Source organism: Salvelinus fontinalis, chromosome 39 (genome assembly GCF_029448725.1).
Source record: "Salvelinus fontinalis isolate EN_2023a chromosome 39, ASM2944872v1, whole genome shotgun sequence".
In the NCBI taxonomy this organism is placed as follows: Eukaryota; Metazoa; Chordata; class Actinopteri; order Salmoniformes; family Salmonidae; genus Salvelinus; species Salvelinus fontinalis.
In genome coordinates, this window is record NC_074703.1 from 680,450 (window position 1) to 703,754 (window position 23,305).

A 23,305-nucleotide genomic window follows, 5' to 3' on the forward strand; every position below is an offset into this window, starting at 1 on the left:
CTCTGTCTCTGTCCTCTCCAGACCAACATGTCTCTAGACTTCCTCCAGTCTAACTACCTCTGTCTCTGTCCTCTCCAGACCATCATGTCTCTAGACTTCCTCCAGTCTAACTACCTCTGTCCTCTCCAGACCAACATGTCTCTAGACTTCCTCCAGTCTAACTACCTCTGTCCTCTCCAGACCAAAATGTCTCTAGACTTCCTCCAGTCTAACTACCTCTGTCCTCTCCAGACCAACATGTCTCTAGACCTCCTCCAGTCTAACTACCTCTGTCTCTGTCCTCTCCAGACCATCATGTCTCTAGACTTCCTCCAGTCTAACTACCTCTGTCTCTGTCCTCTCCAGACCATCATGTCTCTAGACTTCCTCCAGTCTAACTACCTCTGTCTCTGTCCTCTCCAGACCAACATGTCTCTAGACTTCCTCCAGTCTAACTACCTCTGTCCTCTCCAGACCAACATGTATCTAGACTTCCTCCAGTCTAACTACCTCTGTCTCTGTCCTCTCCAGACCAACATGTCTCTAGACTTCCTCCAGTCTAACTACCTCTGTCTCTGTCCTCTCCAGACCATCATGTCTCTAGACTTCCTCCAGTCTAACTACCTCTGTCCTCTCCAGACCATCATGTCTCTAGACTTCCTCCAGACTAACTACCTCTGTCTCTGTCCTCTCCAGACCATCATGTCTCTAGACTTCCTCCAGACTAACTACCTCTGTCTCTGTCCTCTCCAGACCATCATGTCTCTAGACTTCCTCCAGTCTAACTACCTCTGTCCTCTCCAGACCAACATGTCTCTAGTCTTCCTCCAGTCTAACTACCTCTGTCTCTGTCCTCTCCAGACCAACATGTCTCTAGACTTCCTCCAGTCTAACTACCTCTGTCTTCTCCAGACCAACATGTCTCTAGACTTCCTCCAGTCTAACTACCTCTGTCCTCTCCAGTCCATCATGTCTCTAGACTTCCTCCAGTCTAACTACCTCTGTCCTCTCCAGACCAACATGTCTCTAGACTTCCTCCAGTCTAACTACCTCTGTCTCTGTCTTCTCCAGACCATCATGTCTCTAGACCTCCTCCAGTCTAACTATCTCTGTCCTCTCCAGACCATCATGTCTCTAGACTTCCTCCAGTCTAACTACCTCTGTCTCTGTCCTCTCCAGACCATCATGTCTCTAGACTTCCTCCAGTCTAACTACCTCTGTCTCTGTCCTCTCCAGACCATCATGTCTCTAGACTTCCTCCAGTCTAACTACCTCTGTCCTCTCCAGACCATCATGTCTCTAGACTTCCTCCAGTCTAACTACCTCTGTCCTCTCCAGACCATCATGTTTCTAGACTTCCTCCAGTCTAACTACCTCTGTCCTCTCCAGACCAACATGTCTCTAGACTTCCTCCAGTCTAACTACCTCTGTCTCTGTCCTCTCCAGACCAACATGTCTCTAGACCTCCTCCAGTCTAACTACCTCTGTCCTCTCCAGACCATCATGTCTCTAGACTTCCTCCAGTCTAACTACCTCTGTCCTCTCCAGACCAACATGTCTCTAGTCTTCCTCCAGTCTAACTACCTCTGTCTCTGTCCTCTCCAGACCAACATGTCTCTAGACTTCCTCCAGTCTAACTACCTCTGTCCTCTCCAGACCATCATGTCTCTAGACTTCCTCCAGTCTAACTACCTCTGTCTCTGTCCTCTCCAGACCAACATGTCTCTAGACTTCCTCCAGTCTAACTGTCTCTGTCCTCTCCAGACCAACATGTCTCTAGACTTCCTCCAGTCTAACTACCTCTGTCTCTGTCCTCTCCAGACCATCATGTCTCTAGACTTCCTCCAGTCTAACTACCTCTGTCCTCTCCAGACCAACATGTCTCTAGACTTCCTCCAGTCTAACTACCTCTGTCCTCTCCAGACCATCATGTCTCTAGACTTCCTCCAGTCTAACTACCTCTGTCCTCTCCAGACCAACATGTCTCTAGACTTCCTCCAGTCTAACTACCTCTGTCTCTGTCCTCTCCAGACCAACATGTCTCTAGACTTCCTCCAGTCTAACTACCTCTGTCCTCTCCAATCCATCATGTCTCTAGACTTCCTCCAGTCTAACTACCTCTGTCTTCTCCAGACCAACATGTCTCTAGACTTCCTCCAGTCTAACTACCTCTGTCCTCTCAGACCATCATGTCTCTAGTCTTCCTCCAGTCTAACTACCTCTGTCCTCTCCAGACCAACATGTCTCTAGACTTCCTCCAGTCTAACTACCTCTGTCCTCTCCAGACCATCATGTCTCTAGACTTCCTCCAGTCTAACTACCTCTGTCTCTGTCCTCTCCAGACCAACATGTCTCTAGACTTCCTCCAGTCTAACTACCTCTGTCCTCTCCAGACCATCATGTCTCTAGACTTCCTCCAGTCTAACTACCTCTGTCCTCTCCAGACCATCATGTCTCTAGACTTCCTCCAGTCTAACTACCTCTGTCTCTGTCCTCTCCAGACCAACATGTCTCTAGACTTCCTCCAGTCTAACTACCTCTGTCCTCTCCAGACCATCATGTCTCTAGACTTCCTCCAGTCTAACTACCTCTGTCCTCTCCAGACCAACATGTCTCTAGACTTCCTCCAGTCTAACTACCTCTGTCCTCTCCAGACCAACATGTCTCTAGACTTCCTCCAGTCTAACTACCTCTGTCTCTGTCCTCTCCAGACCAACATGTCTCTAGACTTCCTCCAGTCTAACTACCTCTGTCCTCTCCAGACCATCATGTCTCTAGACTTCCTCCAGTCTAACTACCTCTGTCTCTGTCCTCTCCAGACCATCATGTCTCTAGACTTCCTCCAGTCTAACTACCTCTGTCCTCTCCAGACCAACATGTCTCTAGACTTCCTCCAGTCTAACTACCTCTGTCCTCTCCAGACCATCATGTCTCTAGACTTCCTCCAGTCTAACTACCTCTGTCCTCTCCAGTCCATCATGTCTCTAGACTTCCTCCAGTCTAACTACCTCTGTCTCTGTCCTCTCCAGACCATCATGTCTCTAGACTTCCTCCAGTCTAACTACCTCTGTCTCTGTCCTCTCCAGACCATCATGTCTCTAGACTTCCTCCAGTATAACTACCTCTGTCCTCTCCAGACCAACATGTCTCTAGACTTCCTCCAGTCTAACTACCTCTGTCTCTGTCCTCTCCAGACCAACATGTCTCTAGACTTCCTCCAGTCTAACTACCTCTGTCCTCTCCAGACCAACATGTTTCTAGACTTCCTCCAGTCTAACTACCTCTGTCCTCTCCAGACCATCATGTCTCTAGACTTCCTCCAGTCTAACTACCTCTGTCTCTGTCCTCTCCAGACCATCATGTCTCTAGACTTCCTCCAGTCTAACTACCTCTGTCTCTGTCCTCTCCAGACCAACATGTCTCTAGACTTCCTCCAGTATAACTACCTCTGTCCTCTCCAGACCAACATGTCTCTAGACTTCCTCCAGTCTAACTACCTCTGTCCTCTCCAGACCAACATGTCTCTAGACTTCCTCCAGTCTAACTACCTCTGTCTCTGTCCTCTCCAGACCATCATGTCTCTAGACTTCCTCCAGTCTAACTACCTCTGTCCTCTCCAGACCAACATGTCTCTAGACTTCCTCCAGTCTAACTACCTCTGTCCTCTCCAGACCAACATGTCTCTAGACTTCCTCCAGTCTAACTACCTCTGTCTCTGTCCTCTCCAGACCAACATGTCTCTAGACTTCCTCCAGTCTAACTACCTCTGTCCTCTCCAGACCAACATGTTTCTAGACTTCCTCCAGTCTAACTACCTCTGTCCTCTCCAGACCATCATGTCTCTAGACTTCCTCCAGTCTAACTACCTCTGTCTCTGTCCTCTCCAGACCAACATGTCTCTAGACTTCCTCCAGTCTAACTACCTCTGTCCTCTCCAGACCAACATGTCTCTAGACCTCCTCCAGTCTAACTACCTCTGTCTCTGTCCTCTCCAGACCATCATGTCTCTAGACTTCCTCCAGTCTAACTACCTCTGTCTCTGTCCTCTCCAGACCATCATGTCTCTAGACTTCCTCCAGTCTAACTACCTCTGTCTCTGTCCTCTCCAGACCAACATGTCTCTAGACTTCCTCCAGTCTAACTACCTCTGTCCTCTCCAGACCAACATGTATCTAGACTTCCTCCAATCTAACTACCTCTGTCTCTGTCCTCTCCAGACCAACATGTCTCTAGACTTCCTCCAGTCTAACTACTTCTGTCTCTGTCCTCTCCAGACCATCATGTCTCTAGACTTCCTCCAGTCTAACTACCTCTGTCCTCTCCAGACCAACATGTCTCTAGACTTCCTCCAGTCTAACTACCTCTGTCCTCTCCAGACCATCATGTCTCTAGACTTCCTCCAGTCTAACTACCTCTGTCCTCTCCAGACCAACATGTCTCTAGACCTCCTCCAGTCTAACTACCTCTGTCTCTGTCCTCTCCAGACCATCATGTCTCTAGTCTTCCTCCAGTATAACTACCTCTGTCCTCTCCAGACCAACATGTCTCTAGACTTCCTCCAGTCTAACTACCTCTGTCCTCTCCAGACCATCATGTCTCTAGACTTCCTCCAGTCTAACTACCTCTGTCCTCTCCAGACCAACATGTCTCTAGACTTCCTCCAGTCTAACTACCTCTGTCTCTGTCCTCTCCAGACCATCATGTCTCTAGTCTTCCTCCAGTATAACTACCTCTGTCCTCTCCAGACCAACATGTCTCTACACCTCCTCCAGTCTAACTACCTCTGTCTCTGTCCTCTCCAGACCATCATGTCTCTAGTCTTCCTCCAGTATAACTACCTCTGTCCTCTCCAGACCAACATGTCTCTAGACTTCCTCCAGTCTAACTACCTCTGTCCTCTCCAGACCATCATGTTTCTAGACTTCCTCCAGTCTAACTACCTCTGTCCTCTCCAGACCATCATGTTTCTAGACTTCCTCCAGTCTAACTACCTTTGTCTCTGTCCTCTCCAGACCATCATGTATCTAGACTTCCTCCAGTCTAACTACCTCTGTCTCTGTCCTCTCCAGACCAACATGTCTCTAGACTTCCTCCAGTCTAACTACCTCTGTCTCTGTCCTCTCCAGACCATCATGTCTCTAGACTTCCTCCAGTCTAACTACCTCTGTCTCTGTCCTCTCCAGACCAACATGTCTCTAGACTTCCTCCAGTCTAACTACCTCTGTCTCTGTCCTCTCCAGACCATCATGTCTCTAGACTTCCTCCAGTCTAACTACCTCTGTCTCTGTCCTCTCCAGACCAACATGTCTCTAGACTTCCTCCAGTCTAACTACCTCTGTCTCTGTCCTCTCCAGACCATCATGTCTCTAGACTTCCTCCAGTCTAACTACCTCTGTCCTCTCCAGACCAACATGTCTCTAGACTTCCTCCAGTCTAACTACCTCTGTCCTCTCCAGACCAAAATGTCTCTAGACTTCCTCCAGTCTAACTACCTCTGTCCTCTCCAGACCAACATGTCTCTAGACCTCCTCCAGTCTAACTACCTCTGTCTCTGTCCTCTCCAGACCATCATGTCTCTAGACTTCCTCCAGTCTAACTACCTCTGTCTCTGTCCTCTCCAGACCATCATGTCTCTAGACTTCCTCCAGTCTAACTACCTCTGTCTCTGTCCTCTCCAGACCAACATGTCTCTAGACTTCCTCCAGTCTAACTACCTCTGTCCTCTCCAGACCAACATGTATCTAGACTTCCTCCAGTCTAACTACCTCTGTCTCTGTCCTCTCCAGACCAACATGTCTCTAGACTTCCTCCAGTCTAACTACCTCTGTCTCTGTCCTCTCCAGACCATCATGTCTCTAGACTTCCTCCAGTCTAACTACCTCTGTCCTCTCCAGACCATCATGTCTCTAGACTTCCTCCAGACTAACTACCTCTGTCTCTGTCCTCTCCAGACCATCATGTCTCTAGACTTCCTCCAGACTAACTACCTCTGTCTCTGTCCTCTCCAGACCATCATGTCTCTAGACTTCCTCCAGTCTAACTACCTCTGTCCTCTCCAGACCAACATGTCTCTAGTCTTCCTCCAGTCTAACTACCTCTGTCTCTGTCCTCTCCAGACCAACATGTCTCTAGACTTCCTCCAGTCTAACTACCTCTGTCTTCTCCAGACCAACATGTCTCTAGACTTCCTCCAGTCTAACTACCTCTGTCCTCTCCAGTCCATCATGTCTCTAGACTTCCTCCAGTCTAACTACCTCTGTCCTCTCCAGACCAACATGTCTCTAGACTTCCTCCAGTCTAACTACCTCTGTCTCTGTCTTCTCCAGACCATCATGTCTCTAGACCTCCTCCAGTCTAACTACCTCTGTCCTCTCCAGACCATCATGTCTCTAGACTTCCTCCAGTCTAACTACCTCTGTCTCTGTCCTCTCCAGACCATCATGTCTCTAGACTTCCTCCAGTCTAACTACCTCTGTCCTCTCCAGACCAACATGTCTCTAGACTTCCTCCAGTCTAACTACCTCTGTCTCTGTCCTCTCCAGACCAACATGTCTCTAGACCTCCTCCAGTCTAACTACCTCTGTCCTCTCCAGACCATCATGTCTCTAGACTTCCTCCAGTCTAACTACCTCTGTCCTCTCCAGACCAACATGTCTCTAGTCTTCCTCCAGTCTAACTACCTCTGTCTCTGTCCTCTCCAGACCAACATGTCTCTAGACTTCCTCCAGTCTAACTACCTCTGTCCTCTCCAGACCATCATGTCTCTAGACTTCCTCCAGTCTAACTACCTCTGTCTCTGTCCTCTCCAGACCAACATGTCTCTAGACTTCCTCCAGTCTAACTGTCTCTGTCCTCTCCAGACCAACATGTCTCTAGACTTCCTCCAGTCTAACTACCTCTGTCTCTGTCCTCTCCAGACCATCATGTCTCTAGACTTCCTCCAGTCTAACTACCTCTGTCCTCTCCAGACCAACATGTCTCTAGACTTCCTCCAGTCTAACTACCTCTGTCCTCTCCAGACCATCATGTCTCTAGACTTCCTCCAGTCTAACTACCTCTGTCCTCTCCAGACCAACATGTCTCTAGACTTCCTCCAGTCTAACTACCTCTGTCTCTGTCCTCTCCAGACCAACATGTCTCTAGACTTCCTCCAGTCTAACTACCTCTGTCCTCTCCAGTCCATCATGTCTCTAGACTTCCTCCAGTCTAACTACCTCTGTCCTCTCCAGACCAACATGTCTCTAGACTTCCTCCAGTCTAACTACCTCTGTCCTCTCCAGACCATCATGTCTCTAGTCTTCCTCCAGTCTAACTACCTCTGTCCTCTCCAGACCAACATGTCTCTAGACTTCCTCCAGTCTAACTACCTCTGTCCTCTCCAGACCATCATGTCTCTAGACTTCCTCCAGTCTAACTACCTCTGTCTCTGTCCTCTCCAGACCAACATGTCTCTAGACTTCCTCCAGTCTAACTACCTCTGTCCTCTCCAGACCATCATGTCTCTAGACTTCCTCCAGTCTAACTACCTCTGTCCTCTCCAGACCATCATGTCTCTAGACTTCCTCCAGTCTAACTACCTCTGTCTCTGTCCTCTCCAGACCAACATGTCTCTAGACTTCCTCCAGTCTAACTACCTCTGTCCTCTCCAGACCATCATGTCTCTAGACTTCCTCCAGTCTAACTACCTCTGTCCTCTCCAGACCAACATGTCTCTAGACTTCCTCCAGTCTAACTACCTCTGTCTCTGTCCTCTCCAGACCAACATGTCTCTAGACTTCCTCCAGTCTAACTACCTCTGTCCTCTCCAGACCATCATGTCTCTAGACTTCCTCCAGTCTAACTACCTCTGTCTCTGTCCTCTCCAGACCATCATGTCTCTAGACTTCCTCCAGTCTAACTACCTCTGTCCTCTCCAGACCAACATGTCTCTAGACTTCCTCCAGTCTAACTACCTCTGTCCTCTCCAGACCATCATGTCTCTAGACTTCCTCCAGTCTAACTACCTCTGTCCTCTCCAGACCAACATGTCTCTAGACTTCCTCCAGTCTAACTACCTCTGTCCTCTCCAGACCATCATGTCTCTAGACTTCCTCCAGTCTAACTACCTCTGTCCTCTCCAGTCCATCATGTCTCTAGACTTCCTCCAGTCTAACTACCTCTGTCTCTGTCCTCTCCAGACCATCATGTCTCTAGACTTCCTCCAGTCTAACTACCTCTGTCTCTGTCCTCTCCAGACCATCATGTCTCTAGACTTCCTCCAGTATAACTACCTCTGTCCTCTCCAGACCATCATGTCTCTAGACTTCCTCCAGTCTAACTACCTCTGTCCTCTCCAGACCATCATGTCTCTAGACTTCCTCCAGTCTAACTACCTCTGTCCTCTCCAGACCAACATGTCTCTAGACTTCCTCCAGTCTAACTACCTCTGTCCTCTCCAGACCATCATGTCTCTAGACTTCCTCCAGTCTAACTACCTCTGTCCTCTCCAGACCATCATGTCTCTAGACTTCCTCCAGTCTAACTACCTCTGTCTCTGTCCTCTCCGGACCATCATGTCTCTAGACTTCCTCCAGTCTAACTACCTCTGTCCTCTCCAGACCATCATGTCTCTAGACTTCCTCCAGTCTAACTACCTCTGTCCTCTCCAGACCATCATGTCTCTAGACTTCCTCCAGTCTAACTACCTCTGTCCTCTCCAGACCATCATGTCTCTAGACTTCCTCCAGTCTAACTACCTCTGTCTCTGTCCTCTCCAGACCAACATGTCTCTAGACTTCCTCCAGTATAACTACCTCTGTCCTCTCCAGACCATCATGTCTCTAGACTTCCTCCAGTCTAACTACCTCTGTCCTCTCCAGACCATCATGTCTCTAGACTTCCTCCAGTCTAACTACCTCTGTCTCTGTCCTCTCCAGACCATCATGTCTCTAGACTTCCTCCAGTCTAACTACCTCTGTCTCTGTCCTCTCCAGACCAACATGTCTCTAGACTTCCTCCAGTCTAACTACCTCTGTCCTCTCCAGTCCATCATGTCTCTAGTCTTCCTCCAGTCTAACTACCTCTGTCTCTGTCCTCTCCAGACCAACATGTCTCTAGACTTCCTCCAGTCTAACTACCTCTGTCCTCTCCAGACCAACATGTCTCTAGACCTCCTCCAGTCTAACTACCTCTGTCTCTGTCCTCTCCAGACCAACATGTCTCTAGACTTCCTCCAGTCTAACTACCTCTGTCTCTGTCCTCTCCAGACCAACATGTCTCTAGTCTTCCTCCAGTCTAACTACCTCTGTCTCTGTCCTCTCCAGACCAACATGTCTCTAGACTTCCTCCAGTATAAGTCTAACTACCGCCCGTTTTTCATGATGGTGTCGACCCCCGCCCCCCACGCCCCCTGGACCCCCGCCCCGCAGTACCAGGACCACTTCAAGGACCTGAAGGCCCCCCGAGACCCCAACTTCAACGTCCATGGGAAGGTAGGCTCCAAACATGGAAACAGCCACCACAACACCCGGCCACCACAACACCCGGCCACCACAACACCCGGCCACCACAACACCCGTCCACCACAACACCCGTCCACCACAACACCCGTCCACCACAACACCCAACCCACCACAACACCCAACCCACCACAACACCCGGCCACCACAACACCCGGCCACCACAACACCCGGCCACCACAACACCCGGCCACCCGGCCACCACAACACCCGGCCACCCGGCCACCACAACACCCGGCCACCCGGCCACCACAACACCCGGCCACCCGGCCACCCGGCCACCACAACACCCGGCCACCACAACACCCAACCCACCACAACACCCAACCCACCACAACACCCAACCCACCACAACACCCAACCCACCACAACACCCAACCCACCACAACACCCAACCCACCACAACACCCAACCCACCACAACACCCAACCCACCACAACACCCAACCCACCACAACACCCAACCCACCACAACACCCAACCCACCACAACACCCAACCCACCACAACACCCAAGCCACCACAACACCCGGCCACCACAACACCCGGCCACCCGGCCACCACAACACCCGGCCACCACAACACCCAAGCCACCACAACACCCGGCCCACCACAACACCCGGCCCACCACAACACCCGGCCCACCACAACACCCGGCCCACCACAACACCCGGCCCACCACAACACCCGGCCCACCACAACACCCGGCCCACCACAACACCCGGCCCACCACAACACCCGGCCCACCACAACACCCGGCCACCACAACACCCGGCCACCACAACACCCAACCCGCCACAACACCCAACCCGCCACAACACCCAACCCGCCACCACACCCGACAACACCCGTCCCGCCACAACACCCGGCCACCCGGCCACCACAACACCCGGCCACCACAACACCCGGCCACCACAACACCCAACCCACCACAACACCCAACCCACCACAACACCCAACCCACCACAACACCCAACCCACCACAACACCCAACCCACCACAACACCCAAGCCACCACAACACCCAAGCCACCACAACACCCGGCCACCACAACACCCAAGCCACCACAACACCCGGCCACCACAACACCCGGCCACCACAACACCCGGCCACCCGGCCACCCGGCCACCACAACACCCGGCCACCACAACACCCAAGCCACCACAACACCCGGCCACCACAACACCCAAGCCACCACAACACCCAACCCACCACAACACCCAACCCACCACAACACCCAACCCACCACAACACCCAACCCACCACAACACCCAACCCACCACAACACCCAACCCACCACAACACCCGGCCACCACAACACCCAAGCCACCACAACACCCGGCCACCACAACACCCGGCCACCCGGCCACCACAACACCCGGCCACCACAACACCCAAGCCACCACAACACCCGGCCCACCACAACACCCGGCCCACCACAACACCCGGCCCACCACAACACCCGGCCCACCACAACACCCGGCCCACCACAACACCCGGCCCACCACAACACCCGGCCCACCACAACACCCGGCCCACCACAACACCCGGCCCACCACAACACCCGGCCCACCACAACACCCGGCCCACCACAACACCCGGCCCACCACAACACCCGGCCCACCACAACACCCGGCCACCCGGCCACCACAACACCCGGCCACCACAACACCCGGCCACCACAACACCCAACCCACCACAACACCCAACCCACCACAACACCCAACCCACCACAACACCCAACCCACCACAACACCCAACCCACCACAACACCCAACCCACCACAACACCCAAGCCACCACAACACCCAAGCCACCACAACACCCGGCCACCACAACACCCGGCCACCACAACACCCGGCCACCCGGCCACCCGGCCACCACAACACCCGGCCACCACAACACCCGGCCACCACAACACCCGGCCACCACAACACCCGGCCACCACAACACCCAAGCCACCACAACACCCGGCCACCACAACACCCGGCCACCACAACACCCAAGCCACCACAACACCCAAGCCACCACAACACCCAAGCCACCACAACACCCAAGCCACCACAACACCCAAGCCACCACAACACCCAAGCCACCACAACACCCAAGCCACCACAACACCCAAGCCACCACAACACCCGGCCACCACAACACCCGGCCACCACAACACCCAACCCACCACAACACCCAACCCACCACAACACCCAACCCACCACAACACCCAACCCACCACAACACCCGACCACCACAACACCCAGCCCACCACAACACCCGACCCACCACAACACCCGTCCCACCACAACACCCGGCCACCGTCCCCACAGCACCTAACCCACCACCGTGCAAGTCTTCAATGCCTGCATGTCTTCGTTCGCTCTACCGTTTTAGGAGTGGCGTCTCTTCGTTCTCTCTACCGTTTTAGGGGTGGCGTCTCTTTGTTCTCTACCGTTTTAGGGGTGGCGTCTCTTTGTTCTCTACCGTTTTAGGGGTATCGTCTCTTCGTTCTCTCTACCGTTTTAGGGGCGGCGTCTCTTCGTTCTCTCTACCGTTTTAGGGGTGGCGTCTCTTCGTTCTCTCTACCGTTTTAGGGGTGAAGTCTCTTCGTTCTCTCTACCGTTTTAGGGGTGGCGTCTCTTCGTTCTCTCTACCGTTTTAGGGGTGGCGTCTCTTCGTTCTCTCTACCGTTTTAGGGGTGGCGTCTCTGCGTTCTCTCTACCGTTTTAGGGGTGGCGTCTCTGCGTTCTCTCTACCGTTTTAGGGGTGGTGTCTCTTCGTTCTCTACTACCGTTTTAGGGGTGAAGTCTCTTCGTTCTCTACTACCGTTTTAGGGGTGACGTCTCTTCGTTCTCTCTACCGTTTTAGGGGTGAAGTCTCTTCGTTCTCTCTACCGTTTTAGGGGTGAAGTCTCTTCGTTCTCTCTACCGTTTTAGGGGTGAAGTCTCTTCGTTCTCTACTACCGTTTTAGGGGTGGCGTCTCTTCGTTCTCTCTACCGTTTTAGGGGTGGCGTCTCTTCGTTCTCTCTACCGTTTTAGGGGTGAAGTCTCTGCGTTCTCTCTACCGTTTTAGGGGTGAAGTCTCTTCGTTCTCTCTACCGTTTTAGGGGTGAAGTCTCTTCGTTCTCTACTACCGTTTTAGGGGTGAAGTCTCTTCGTTCTCTCTACCGTTTTAGGGGTGAAGTCTCTTCGTTCTCTCTACCGTTTTAGGGGTGAAGTCTCTTCGTTCTCTCTACCGTTTTAGGGGTGACGTCTCTTCGTTCTCTCTACCGTTTTAGGGGTGACGTCTCTTCGTTCTCTACCGTTTTAGGGGTGGCGTCTCTTCGTTCTCTCTACCGTTTTAGGGGTGGCGTCTCTTCGTTCTCTCTACCGTTTTAGGGGTGGCGTCTCTGCGTTCTCTACTACCGTTTTAGGGGTGGCGTCTCTGCGTTCTCTACTACCGTTTTAGGGGTGGCGTCTCTGCGTTCTCTACTACCGTTTTAGGGGTGGCGTCTCTTCGTTCTCTCTACCGTTTTAGGGGTGGCGTCTCTGCGTTCTCTCTACCGTTTTAGGGGTGACGTCTCTTCGTTCTCTCTACCGTTTTAGGGGTGGCGTCTCTTCGTTCTCTCTACCGTTTTAGGGGTGGCGTCTCTTCGTTCTCTCTACCGTTTTAGGGGTGACGTCTCTTCGTTCTCTCTACCGTTTTAGGGGTGGCGTCTCTTCGTTTTTTACCGTTTTAGGGGTGGCGTGTAGCCTAGCGTAGGGCCAGTAACCGAAAGGTTTCTGGTTCGAACCCCCGAGACCTTCTTCTCTTGAGCAAGGCAGTTACCCCTAACAATAACTACTTTCCGGGCGCTGATGTCATTGACGTGGATTAAGGCAGGCCCCAGCACCTCTCAGGGGTTGGGCTAAATGCTGAAGACACATTTCAGTGCTTTCAGACTAGGTTTCCCCTCTCCCACCGTCTGATGGCCACGTCTGACCTCTCAACAAACCATAGAGACCTACCAGTTAATAAGTGCTCTGTCTTTCCCATAATGACCATAACCTCCTCCAGGACAAGCACTGGTTGATCAGACAGGCCAAGACTCCCATGACCAACTCCTCTATCGAGTTACTGGATGATGCCTATAGGAAACGGTTAGTAGTAGCTCCTCTCTCCCCTCCCGTCTCTCTCCTCCTCCTCCCTATCTTCTCTCTCTCCTCCTGTCTTCTCTCCCCTCCCGTCTCTCTCCTCCTCCTCCCTATCTTCTCTCTCTCCTCCTGTCTTCTCTCCCCTCCCGTCTCTCTCCTCCTCCTCCCTATCTTCTCTCTCTCCTCCTGTCTTCTCTCCCCTCCCGTCTCTCTCCTCCTCCTCCCTATCTTCTCTCTCTCCTCCTGTCTTCTCTCCCCTCCCGTCTCTCTCCTCCTCCTCCCTATCTTCTCTCTCTCCTCCTGTCTTCTCTCCCCTCCCGTCTCTCTCCTCCTCCTCCCTATCTTCTCTCTCTCCTCCTGTCTTCTCTCCCCTCCCGTCTCTCTCCTCCTCCTCCCTATCTTCTCTCTCTCCTCCTGTCTTCTCTCCCCTCCCGTCTCTCTCCTCCTCCTCCCTATCTTCTCTCTCTCCTCCTGTCTTCTCTCCCCTCCCGTCTCTCTCCTCCTCCTCCCTATCTTCTCTCTCTCCTCCTGTCTTCTCTCCCCTCCCGTCTCTCTCCTCCTCCTCCCTATCTTCTCTCTCTCCTCCTGTCTTCTCTCCCCTCCCGTCTCTCTCCTCCTCCTCCCTATCTTCTCTCTCTCCTCCTGTCTTCTCTCCCCTCCCGTCTCTCTCCTCCTCCTCCCTATCTTCTCTCTCTCCTCCTGTCTTCTCTCCCCTCCCGTCTCTCTCCTCCTCCTCCCTATCTTCTCTCTCTCCTCCTGTCTTCTCTCCCCTCCCGTCTCTCTCCTCCTCCTCCCTATCTTCTCTCTCTCCTCCTGTCTTCTCTCCCCTCCCGTCTCTCTCCTCCTCCTCCCTATCTTCTCTCTCTCCTCCTGTCTTCTCTCCCCTCCCGTCTCTCTCCTCCTCCTCCCTATCTTCTCTCTCTCCTCCTGTCTTCTCTCCCCTCCCGTCTCTCTCCTCCTCCTCCCTATCTTCTCTCTCTCCTCCTGTCTTCTCTCCCCTCCCGTCTCTCTCCTCCTCCTCCCTATCTTCTCTCTCTCCTCCTGTCTTCTCTCCCCTCCCGTCTCTCTCCTCCTCCTCCCTATCTTCTCTCTCTCCTCCTGTCTTCTCTCCCCTCCCGTCTCTCTCCTCCTCCTCCCTATCTTCTCTCTCTCCTCCTGTCTTCTCTCCCCTCCCGTCTCTCTCCTCCCTATCTTCTCTCTCTCCTCCTGTCTTCTCTCCCCTCCCGTCTCTCTCCTCCCTATCTTCTCTCTCTCCTCCTGTCTTCTCCTTGTCTTCTCTTTTATGAGTTATAATGTCTCCTTTATGAGTTATGTCTCCTTTATGAGTTATAATGTATCCCCTCCTATCTTTTGAGTAATGTTTGCCCCCCTCACTAGGTGGCGTACTCTGCTGTCAGTGGATGACCTGGTGGAGAAGGTGGTGAAGAGGTTAGAGGTCAGAGGTGAACTGGAGAACACTTACATCATCTTTACCTCAGACAACGGATACCACACAGGTACACAAGACACCTGACACAGGTACACAAGACACCTGACACAGGTACACAAGACACCTGACACAGGTACACAAGACACCTGACACAGGTACACAAGACACCTGACACAGGTACACAAGACACCTGACACAGGTACACAAGACACCTGACACAGGTACACAAGACACCTGACACAGGTACACAAGACACCTGACACAGGTACACAAGACACCTGACACAGGTACACAAGACACCTGACACAGGTACACAAGACACCTGACACAGGTACACAAGACACCTGACACAGGTACACAAGACACCTGACACAGGTACACAAGACACCTGACACAGGTACACAAGACACCTGACACAGGTACACAAGACACCTGACACAGGTACACAAGACACCTGACACAGGTACACAAGACACCTGACACAGGTACACAAGACACCTGACACAGGTACACAAGACACCTGACACAGGTACACAAGACACCTGACACAGGTACACAAGACACCTGACACAGGTACACAAGACACCTGACACAGGTACACAAGACACCTGACACAGGTACACAAGACACCTGACACAGGTACACAAGACACCTGACACAGGTACACAAGACACCTGACACAGGTACACAAGACACCTGACACAGGTACACAAGACACCTGACACAGGTACACAAGACACCTGACACAGGTACACAAGACACCTGACACAGGTACACAAGACACCTGACACAGGTACACAAGACACCTGACACAGGTACACAAGACACCTGACACAGGTACACAAGACACCTGACACAGGTACACAAGACACCTGACACAGGTACACAAGACACCTGACACAGGTACACAAGACACCTGACACATACAGCGCATACAGAGAAGTAAAGCTCCACCCCTCCTAAGAGGATAGCTACCCCCCCCCCTCCCACCCCCCCAGGTCTGTTCTCTCTCCCCCTGGATAAGAGGCAGCTGTATGAGTCTGATATAAGAGTTCCTCTGCTGATCCGAGGGCCCAACATCAAGCCGAACCAGACCAGCGGGCTAGCGGTCCAGAACGTTGACCTGGGTCCTACCATCCTGGACATGGCTGGTTACAACGTCAGCAAGACCACCATGGACGGCACGTCCTTCCTGTCTGTACTGGTGAGAACCCAGAACACACTATATATAACACCTAGTACAACGTCAACAAGACCACCATGGAGGACACGTCCTTCCTGTCTGTACTGGTGAGAACCCAGAACACACTATATATAACACCTAGTACAACGTCAACAAGACCACCATGGAGGACACGTCCTTCCTGTCTGTACTGGTGAGAACCCAGAACACACTATATATAACACCTAGTACAACGTCAACAAGACCACCATGGAGGACACGTCCTTCCTGTCTGTACTGGTGAGAACCCAGAACACACTATATATAACACCTAGTACAACGTCAACAAGACCACCATGGAGGACACGTCCTTCCTGTCTGTACTGGTGAGAACCCAGAACACACTATATATAACACCTAGTACAACGTCAACAAGACCACCATGGAGGACACGTCCTTCCTGTCTGTACTGGTGAGAACCCAGAACACACTATATATAACACCTAGTACAACGTCAACAAGACCACCATGGAGGACACGTCCTTCCTGTCTGTACTGGTGAGAACCCATACAGAACACACTACAACGCAGCCTAGTAGCCTAGCACAACGCAGCCTAGTAGCCTAGCACAACGCAGCCTAGTAGCCTAGCACAACGCAGCCTAGCACAACGCAGCCTAGCACAACGCAGCCTAGCACAACGCAGCCTAGCACAACGCAGCCTAGCACAACGCAGCCTAGCAGCCTAGCACAACGCAGCCTAGTAGCCTAGCACAACGCAGCCTAGTAGCCTAGCACAACGCAGCCTAGTAGCCTAGCACAACGCAGCCTAGTAGCCTAGCACAACGCAGCCTAGCACATCGCAGCCTAGTAGCATAGCACAACGCAGCCTAGCACAACGCAGCCTAGCACAACGCAGCCTAGCACAACGCAGCCTAGCACAACGCAGCCTAGTAGCCTAGCACAACGCAGCCTAGTAGCCTAGCACAACGCAGCCTAGTAGCCTAGCACAACGCAGCCTAGTAGCATAGCACAACGCAGCCTAGTAGCCTAGCACAACGCAGCCTAGTAGCCTAGCACAACGCAGCCTAGTAGCCTAGCACAACGCAGCCCAGTAGCATAGCACAACGCAGCCCAGTAGCATAGCACCAGGCAGCCCAGTAGCATAGCACCAGGCAGCCCAGTAGCATAGCACCAGGCAGCCCAGTAGCATAGCACCAGGCAGCCCAGTATGTCACGAACCGGCTCAGAGCCCGTAACAAAAGGGAGACCACGTGGAGATAAGGAGTAACCAAAATATATTTATTTAACTAACGAAACTAGGTATAATATACAATGGGATGTGTAATCAGTAGTGTAAGTGAGTGTTTTGCATGCATGAATGTGATAATGCAGGGTGTTGAAAGATGCTAACACAAACAACCAAAAAGCACCAAGAAACATAACCGAAACACAAACAAATCTGTCAAGGTATCTGCCTGGAGAGAGTCTCCCCCATGAATGGGGAAGTGGTGTATTTATCTTGGGAGAGTGGGCCCAGGTGTTTCCCATGTAGCTGACGACCCTCCCAACTCCGCCCACCAGCATCCTAATATGGAAACAAGATTAAAGAGAGAGAAAGCGGTAGACAGAGTGGGAGGGTCGTCACAAGTAGCATAGCACAACGCAGCCCAGTAGCATAGCACAACGCAGCCCAGTAGCATAGCACAACGCAGCCCAGTAGCCTAGCACAACGCAGCCCAGTAGCCTAGCACAACGCAGCCTAGTAGCCTAGCACAACGTAGCCTAGTAGCCTAGCACAACGTAGCCTAGTAGCCTAGCACAACGCAGCCTAGTAGCCTAGCACAACGCAGCCCAGTAGCATAGCACAACGCAGCCCAGTAGCATAGCACCAGGCAGCCCAGTAGCATAGCACCAGGCAGCCCAGTAGCATAGCACCAGGCAGCCCAGTAGCATAGCACCAGGCAGCCCAGTATGTCACGAACCGGCTCAGAGCCCGTAACAAAAGGGAGACCACGTGGAGATAAGGAGTAACCAAAATATATTTATTTAACTAACGAAACTAGGTATAATATACAATGGGATGTGTAATCAGTAGTGTAAGTGAGTGTTTTGCATGCATGAATGTGATAATGCAGGGTGTTGAAAGATGCTAACACAAACAACCAAAAAGCACCAAGAAACATAACCGAAACACAAACAAATCTGTCAAGGTATCTGCCTGGAGAGAGTCTCCCCCATGAATGGGGAAGTGGTGTATTTATCTTGGGAGAGTGGGCCCAGGTGTTTCCCATGTAGCTGACGACCCTCCCAACTCCGCCCACCAGCATCCTAATATGGAAACAAGATTAAAGAGAGAGAAAGCGGTAGACAGAGTGGGAGGGTCGTCACAAGTAGCATAGCACAACGCAGCCCAGTAGCATAGCACAACGCAGCCCAGTAGCATAGCACAACGCAGCCCAGTAGCCTAGCACAACGCAGCCCAGTAGCCTAGCACAACGCAGCCTAGTAGCCTAGCACAACGTAGCCTAGTAGCCTAGCACAACGTAGCCTAGTAGCCTAGCACAACGCAGCCTAGTAGCCTAGCACAACGCAGCCTAGTAGCCTAGCACAACGCAGCCTAGTAGCCTAGCACAACGCAGCCTAGTAGCCTAGCACAACGCAGCCTAGTAGCCTAGCACAACGCAGCCTAGTAGCCTAGCACAACGCAGCCTAGTAGCCTAGCACAACGCAGCCTAGTAGCCTAGCACAACGCAGCCTAGTAGCCTAGCACAACGCAGCCTAGTAGCCTAGCACAACGCAGCCTAGTAGCCTAGCACAACGCAGCCTAGTAGCCTAGCACAACGCAGCCTAGTAGCCTAGCACAACGCAGCCTAGTAGCCTAGCACAACGCAGCCTAGTAGCCTAGCACAACGCAGCCTAGTAGCCTAGCACAACGCAGCCTAGTAGCCTAGCACAACGCAGCCTAGTAGCCTAGCACAACGCAGCCTAGTAGCCTAGCACAACGCAGCCTAGCACAACGCAGCCCAGTAGCATAGCACCAGGCAGCCCAGAAGCATAGCACCAGGCAGCCCAGAAGCATAGCACCAGGCAGCCCAGAAGCATAGCACAACGCAGCCTAGCACAACGCAGCCTAGTAGCCTAGCACAACGCAGCCTAGTAGCCTAGCACAACGTAGCCTAGCACAACGTAGCCTAGCACAACGCAGCCTAGTAGCCTAGCACAACGCAGCCTAGTAGCCTAGCACAACGCAGCCTAGTAGCCTAGCACAACGCAGCCTAGTAGCATAGCACAACGCAGCCTAGTAGCATAGCACAACGCAGCCTAGTAGCATAGCACAATTTAGCCTAGCAACCTAGACATGGTGGTAGTTGTGTGTTTTCTGTATCCGGAGGGTTCAGTGTTTAACTGGTATGTGAATACTGTGTGTATTAGTGTTTAACTGGTATGTGAATACTGTGTATATTCTCTGTATCAGGAGGGATCAGTGAACAGCACTACGTGGAGGACAGACTTCCTGGTGGAGTATGAAGGGGAGGGGTCTAATGTGTCTGATCCCGCCTGTCCCCTGCTGGGTCCGGGGGTCTCCGAATGTTTCCCAGACTGTGTGTGTGAGGATTCCTTCAACAACACGTACGCCTGTGTTCGGACCGTCGCCCCCTCTGCCAACCTCCAGTACTGCGAGTTCGATGACAACGAGGTAAGAGGGAGAGAACTGTTTAAGTCACCGCGTGTCTGTGTTAGGGATACACATCCCTGTCTCACCCATAGAAATACAAGGAAGTTCCTCCTTTACTGCTATGGGGACACTCAACATGGCCGCCAGTCCACCTGTTATGGCATTGAACCGAATGGGGACCCCTACCAGCTAATAACTCTCTCTCTGTGTTCCCCAGGTGTTTGTAGAGGTGTATAACATGACAGTAGACCCCTACCATCTCATTAGTAATACCTAACTCTCTCTGTGTTCCCCAGGTGTTTGTAGAGGTGTATAACATGACAGTAGACCCCTACCATCTCATTAGTAATACCTACCTCTCTCTCTGTGTTCCCCAGGTGTTTGTAGAGGTGTATAACATGACAGTAGACCCCTACCATCTCATTAGTAATACCTAACTCTCTCTCTGTGTTCCCCAGGTGTTTGTAGAGGTGTATAACATGACAGTAGACCCCTACCATCTCATTAGTAATACCTAACTCTCTCTCTGTGTTCCCCAGGTGTTTGTAGAGGTGTATAACATGACAGTAGACCCCTACCATCTCATTAGTAATACCTAACTCTCTCTCTGTGTTCCCCAGGTGTTTGTAGAGGTGTATAACATGACAGTAGACCCCTACCATCTCATTAGTAATACCTAACTCTCTCTCTGTGTTCCCCAGGTGTTTGTAGAGGTGTATAACATGACAGTTGACCCCTACCATCTCATTAGTAATACCTAACTCTCTCTCTGTGTTCCCCAGGTGTTTGTAGAGGTGTATAACATGACAGTAGACCCCTACCAGCTCATTAGTAATACCTACCTCTCTCTCTGTGTTCCCCAGGTGTTTGTAGAGGTGTATAACATGACAGTTGACCCCTACCATCTCAATAGTAATACCTACCTCTCTCTCTGTGTTCCCCAGGTGTTTGTAGAGGTGTATAACATGACAGTAGACCCCTACCATCTCATTAGTAATACCTAACTCTCTCTCTGTGTTCCCCAGGTGTTTGTAGAGGTATATAACATGACAGTAGACCCCTACCATCTCATTAGTAATACCTACCTCTCTCTCTGTGTTCCCCAGGTGTTTGTAGAGGTGTATAACATGACAGTAGACCCCTACCATCTCATTAGTAATACCTAACTCTCTCTCTGTGTTCCCCAGGTGTTTGTAGAGGTGTATAACATGACAGTTGACCCCTACCATCTCATTAGTAATACCTACCTCTCTCTCTGTGTTCCCCAGGTGTTTGTAGAGGTGTATAACATGACAGTAGACCCCTACCATCTCAATAGTAATACCTACCTCTCTCTCTGTGTTCCCCAGGTGTTTGTAGAGGTGTATAACATGACAGTAGACCCCTACCATCTCATTAGTAATACCTAACTCTCTCTCTGTGTTCCCCAGGTGTTTGTAGAGGTGTATAACATGACAGTAGACCCCTACCATCTCATTAGTAATACCTACCTCTCTCTCTGTGTTCCCCAGGTGTTTGTAGAGGTGTATAACATGACAGTTGACCCCTACCATCTCATTAGTAATACCTAACTCTCTCTCTGTGTTCCCCAGGTGTTTGTAGAGGTGTATAACATGACAGTAGACCCCTACCATCTCATTAGTAATACCTACCTCTCTCTCTGTGTTCCCCAGGTGTTTGTAGAGGTGTATAACATGACAGTAGACCCCTACCATCTCATTAGTAATACCTAACTCTCTCTGTGTTCCCCAGGTGTTTGTAGAGGTGTATAACATGACAGTAGACCCCTACCATCTCATTAGTAATAACTAACACTCTCTCTGTGTTCCCCAGGTGTTTGTAGAGGTATATAACATGACAGTTGACCCCTACCAGCTCAGTAACCTCGCTAAGACCGTTGACCAGGAAGTCCTGGAGAAGATGAACCACAGACTGATGATGCTACAGTCCTGTTCTGGACAGTCCTGTAGGACCCCCGGGGTCTACGACGCACGGTACGCCCGGTACACTGACCAACCACCCAGCTCTAACCCACCCCTCTCCCCAGACCACCCAGCTCTAACCCTCCCCTCTCCCCAGACCACCCAGCTCTAACCCTCCCCTCTCCCCAGACCACCCAGCTCTAACCCACCCCTCTCCTCTCCCCAGACCACCCAGCTCTAACCCACCCCTCTCCTCTCCCCAGACCACCCAGCTCTAACCCTCCCCTCTCCCCAGACCACCCAGCTCTAACCCACCCCTCTCCTCTCCCCAGACCACCCAGCTCTAACCCACCCCTCTCCCCAGACCACCCAGCTCTAACCCTCCCCTCTCCCCAGACCACCCAGCTCTAACCCTCCCCTCTCCCCAGACCACCCAGCTCTAACCCACCCCTCTCCTCTCCCCAGACCACCCAGCTCTAACCCACCCCTCTCCTCTCCCCAGACCACCCAGCTCTAACCCTCCCCTCTCCCCAGACCACCCAGCTCTAACCCTCCCCTCTCCCCAGACCACCCAGCTCTAACCCTCTCCTCTACAGACCACCCAGCTCTAACCCTCTCCTCCCCAGACCACCCAGCTCTAACCCTCTCCTCCCCAGACCACCCAGCTCTAACCCTCCCCTCTCCTCTACAGACCACCCAGCTCTAACCCTCTCCTCTCCCCAGACCACCCAGCTCTAACCCTCTCCTCCCCAGACCACCCAGCTCTAACCCTCTCCTCTACAGACCACCCAGCTCTAACCCTCTCCTCTACAGACCACCCAGCTCTAACCCTCTCCTCTACAGACCACCCAGCTCTAACCCTCTCCTCTACAGACCACCCAGCTCTAACTCTCTCCTCTACAGACCACCCAGCTCTAACCCTCTCCTCTACAGACCACCCAGCTCTAACCCTCTCCTCTACAGACCACCCAGCTCTAACCCTCTCCTCTACAGACCACCCAGCTCTAACCCTCTCCTCTCTACAGACCACCCAGCTCTAACCCTCTCCTCTACAGACCACCCAGCTCTAACCCTCTCCTCCCCAGACCACCCAGCTCTAACCCACCCCTCTCCTCTACAGACCACCCAGCTCTAACCCTCTCCTCTCCCCAGACCACCCAGCTCTAACCCTCTCCTCTCCCCAGACCACCCAGCTCTAACCCTCTCCTCTCCCCAGACCACCCAGCTCTAACCCTCTCCTCTCCTCTCCCCAGACCACCCAGCTCTAACCCTCTCCTCTCCCCAGACCACCCAGCTCTAACCCTCTCCTCTCCCCAGACCACCCAGCTCTAACCCTCTCCTCTCCCCAGACCACCCAGCTCTAACCCTCTCCTCTCCCCAGACCACCCAGCTCTAACCCTCTCCTCTCCCCAGACCACCCAGCTCTAACCCTCTCCTCTCCCCAGACCACCCAGCTCTAACCCTCTCCTCTCCCCAGACCACCCAGCTCTAACCCTCTCCTCTCCCCAGACCACCCAGCTCTAACCCTCTCCTC

General features: G+C 52.3%; 1 protein-coding gene across 1 annotated transcript in view; it reads left to right on the plus strand.

Annotated features, from left to right (window-relative positions):
• The window catches only part of gnsa (glucosamine (N-acetyl)-6-sulfatase a), an 82,949-nt gene extending 61,006 nt beyond the window's left edge, over positions 1-21,943 (plus strand). Inside the window, exons 6-11 of the mRNA XM_055905276.1 lie at positions 9,282-9,449; positions 13,504-13,586; positions 14,958-15,076; positions 16,008-16,213; positions 19,649-19,870; positions 21,683-21,943. Of these exons, the coding sequence (XP_055761251.1) occupies positions 9,282-9,449; positions 13,504-13,586; positions 14,958-15,076; positions 16,008-16,213; positions 19,649-19,870; positions 21,683-21,943 (1,059 nt within the window). The remainder of the gene's footprint in view (positions 1-9,281; positions 9,450-13,503; positions 13,587-14,957; positions 15,077-16,007; positions 16,214-19,648; positions 19,871-21,682) is intronic.
• The last annotated feature ends 1,362 nt before the right edge of the window (positions 21,944-23,305 follow it).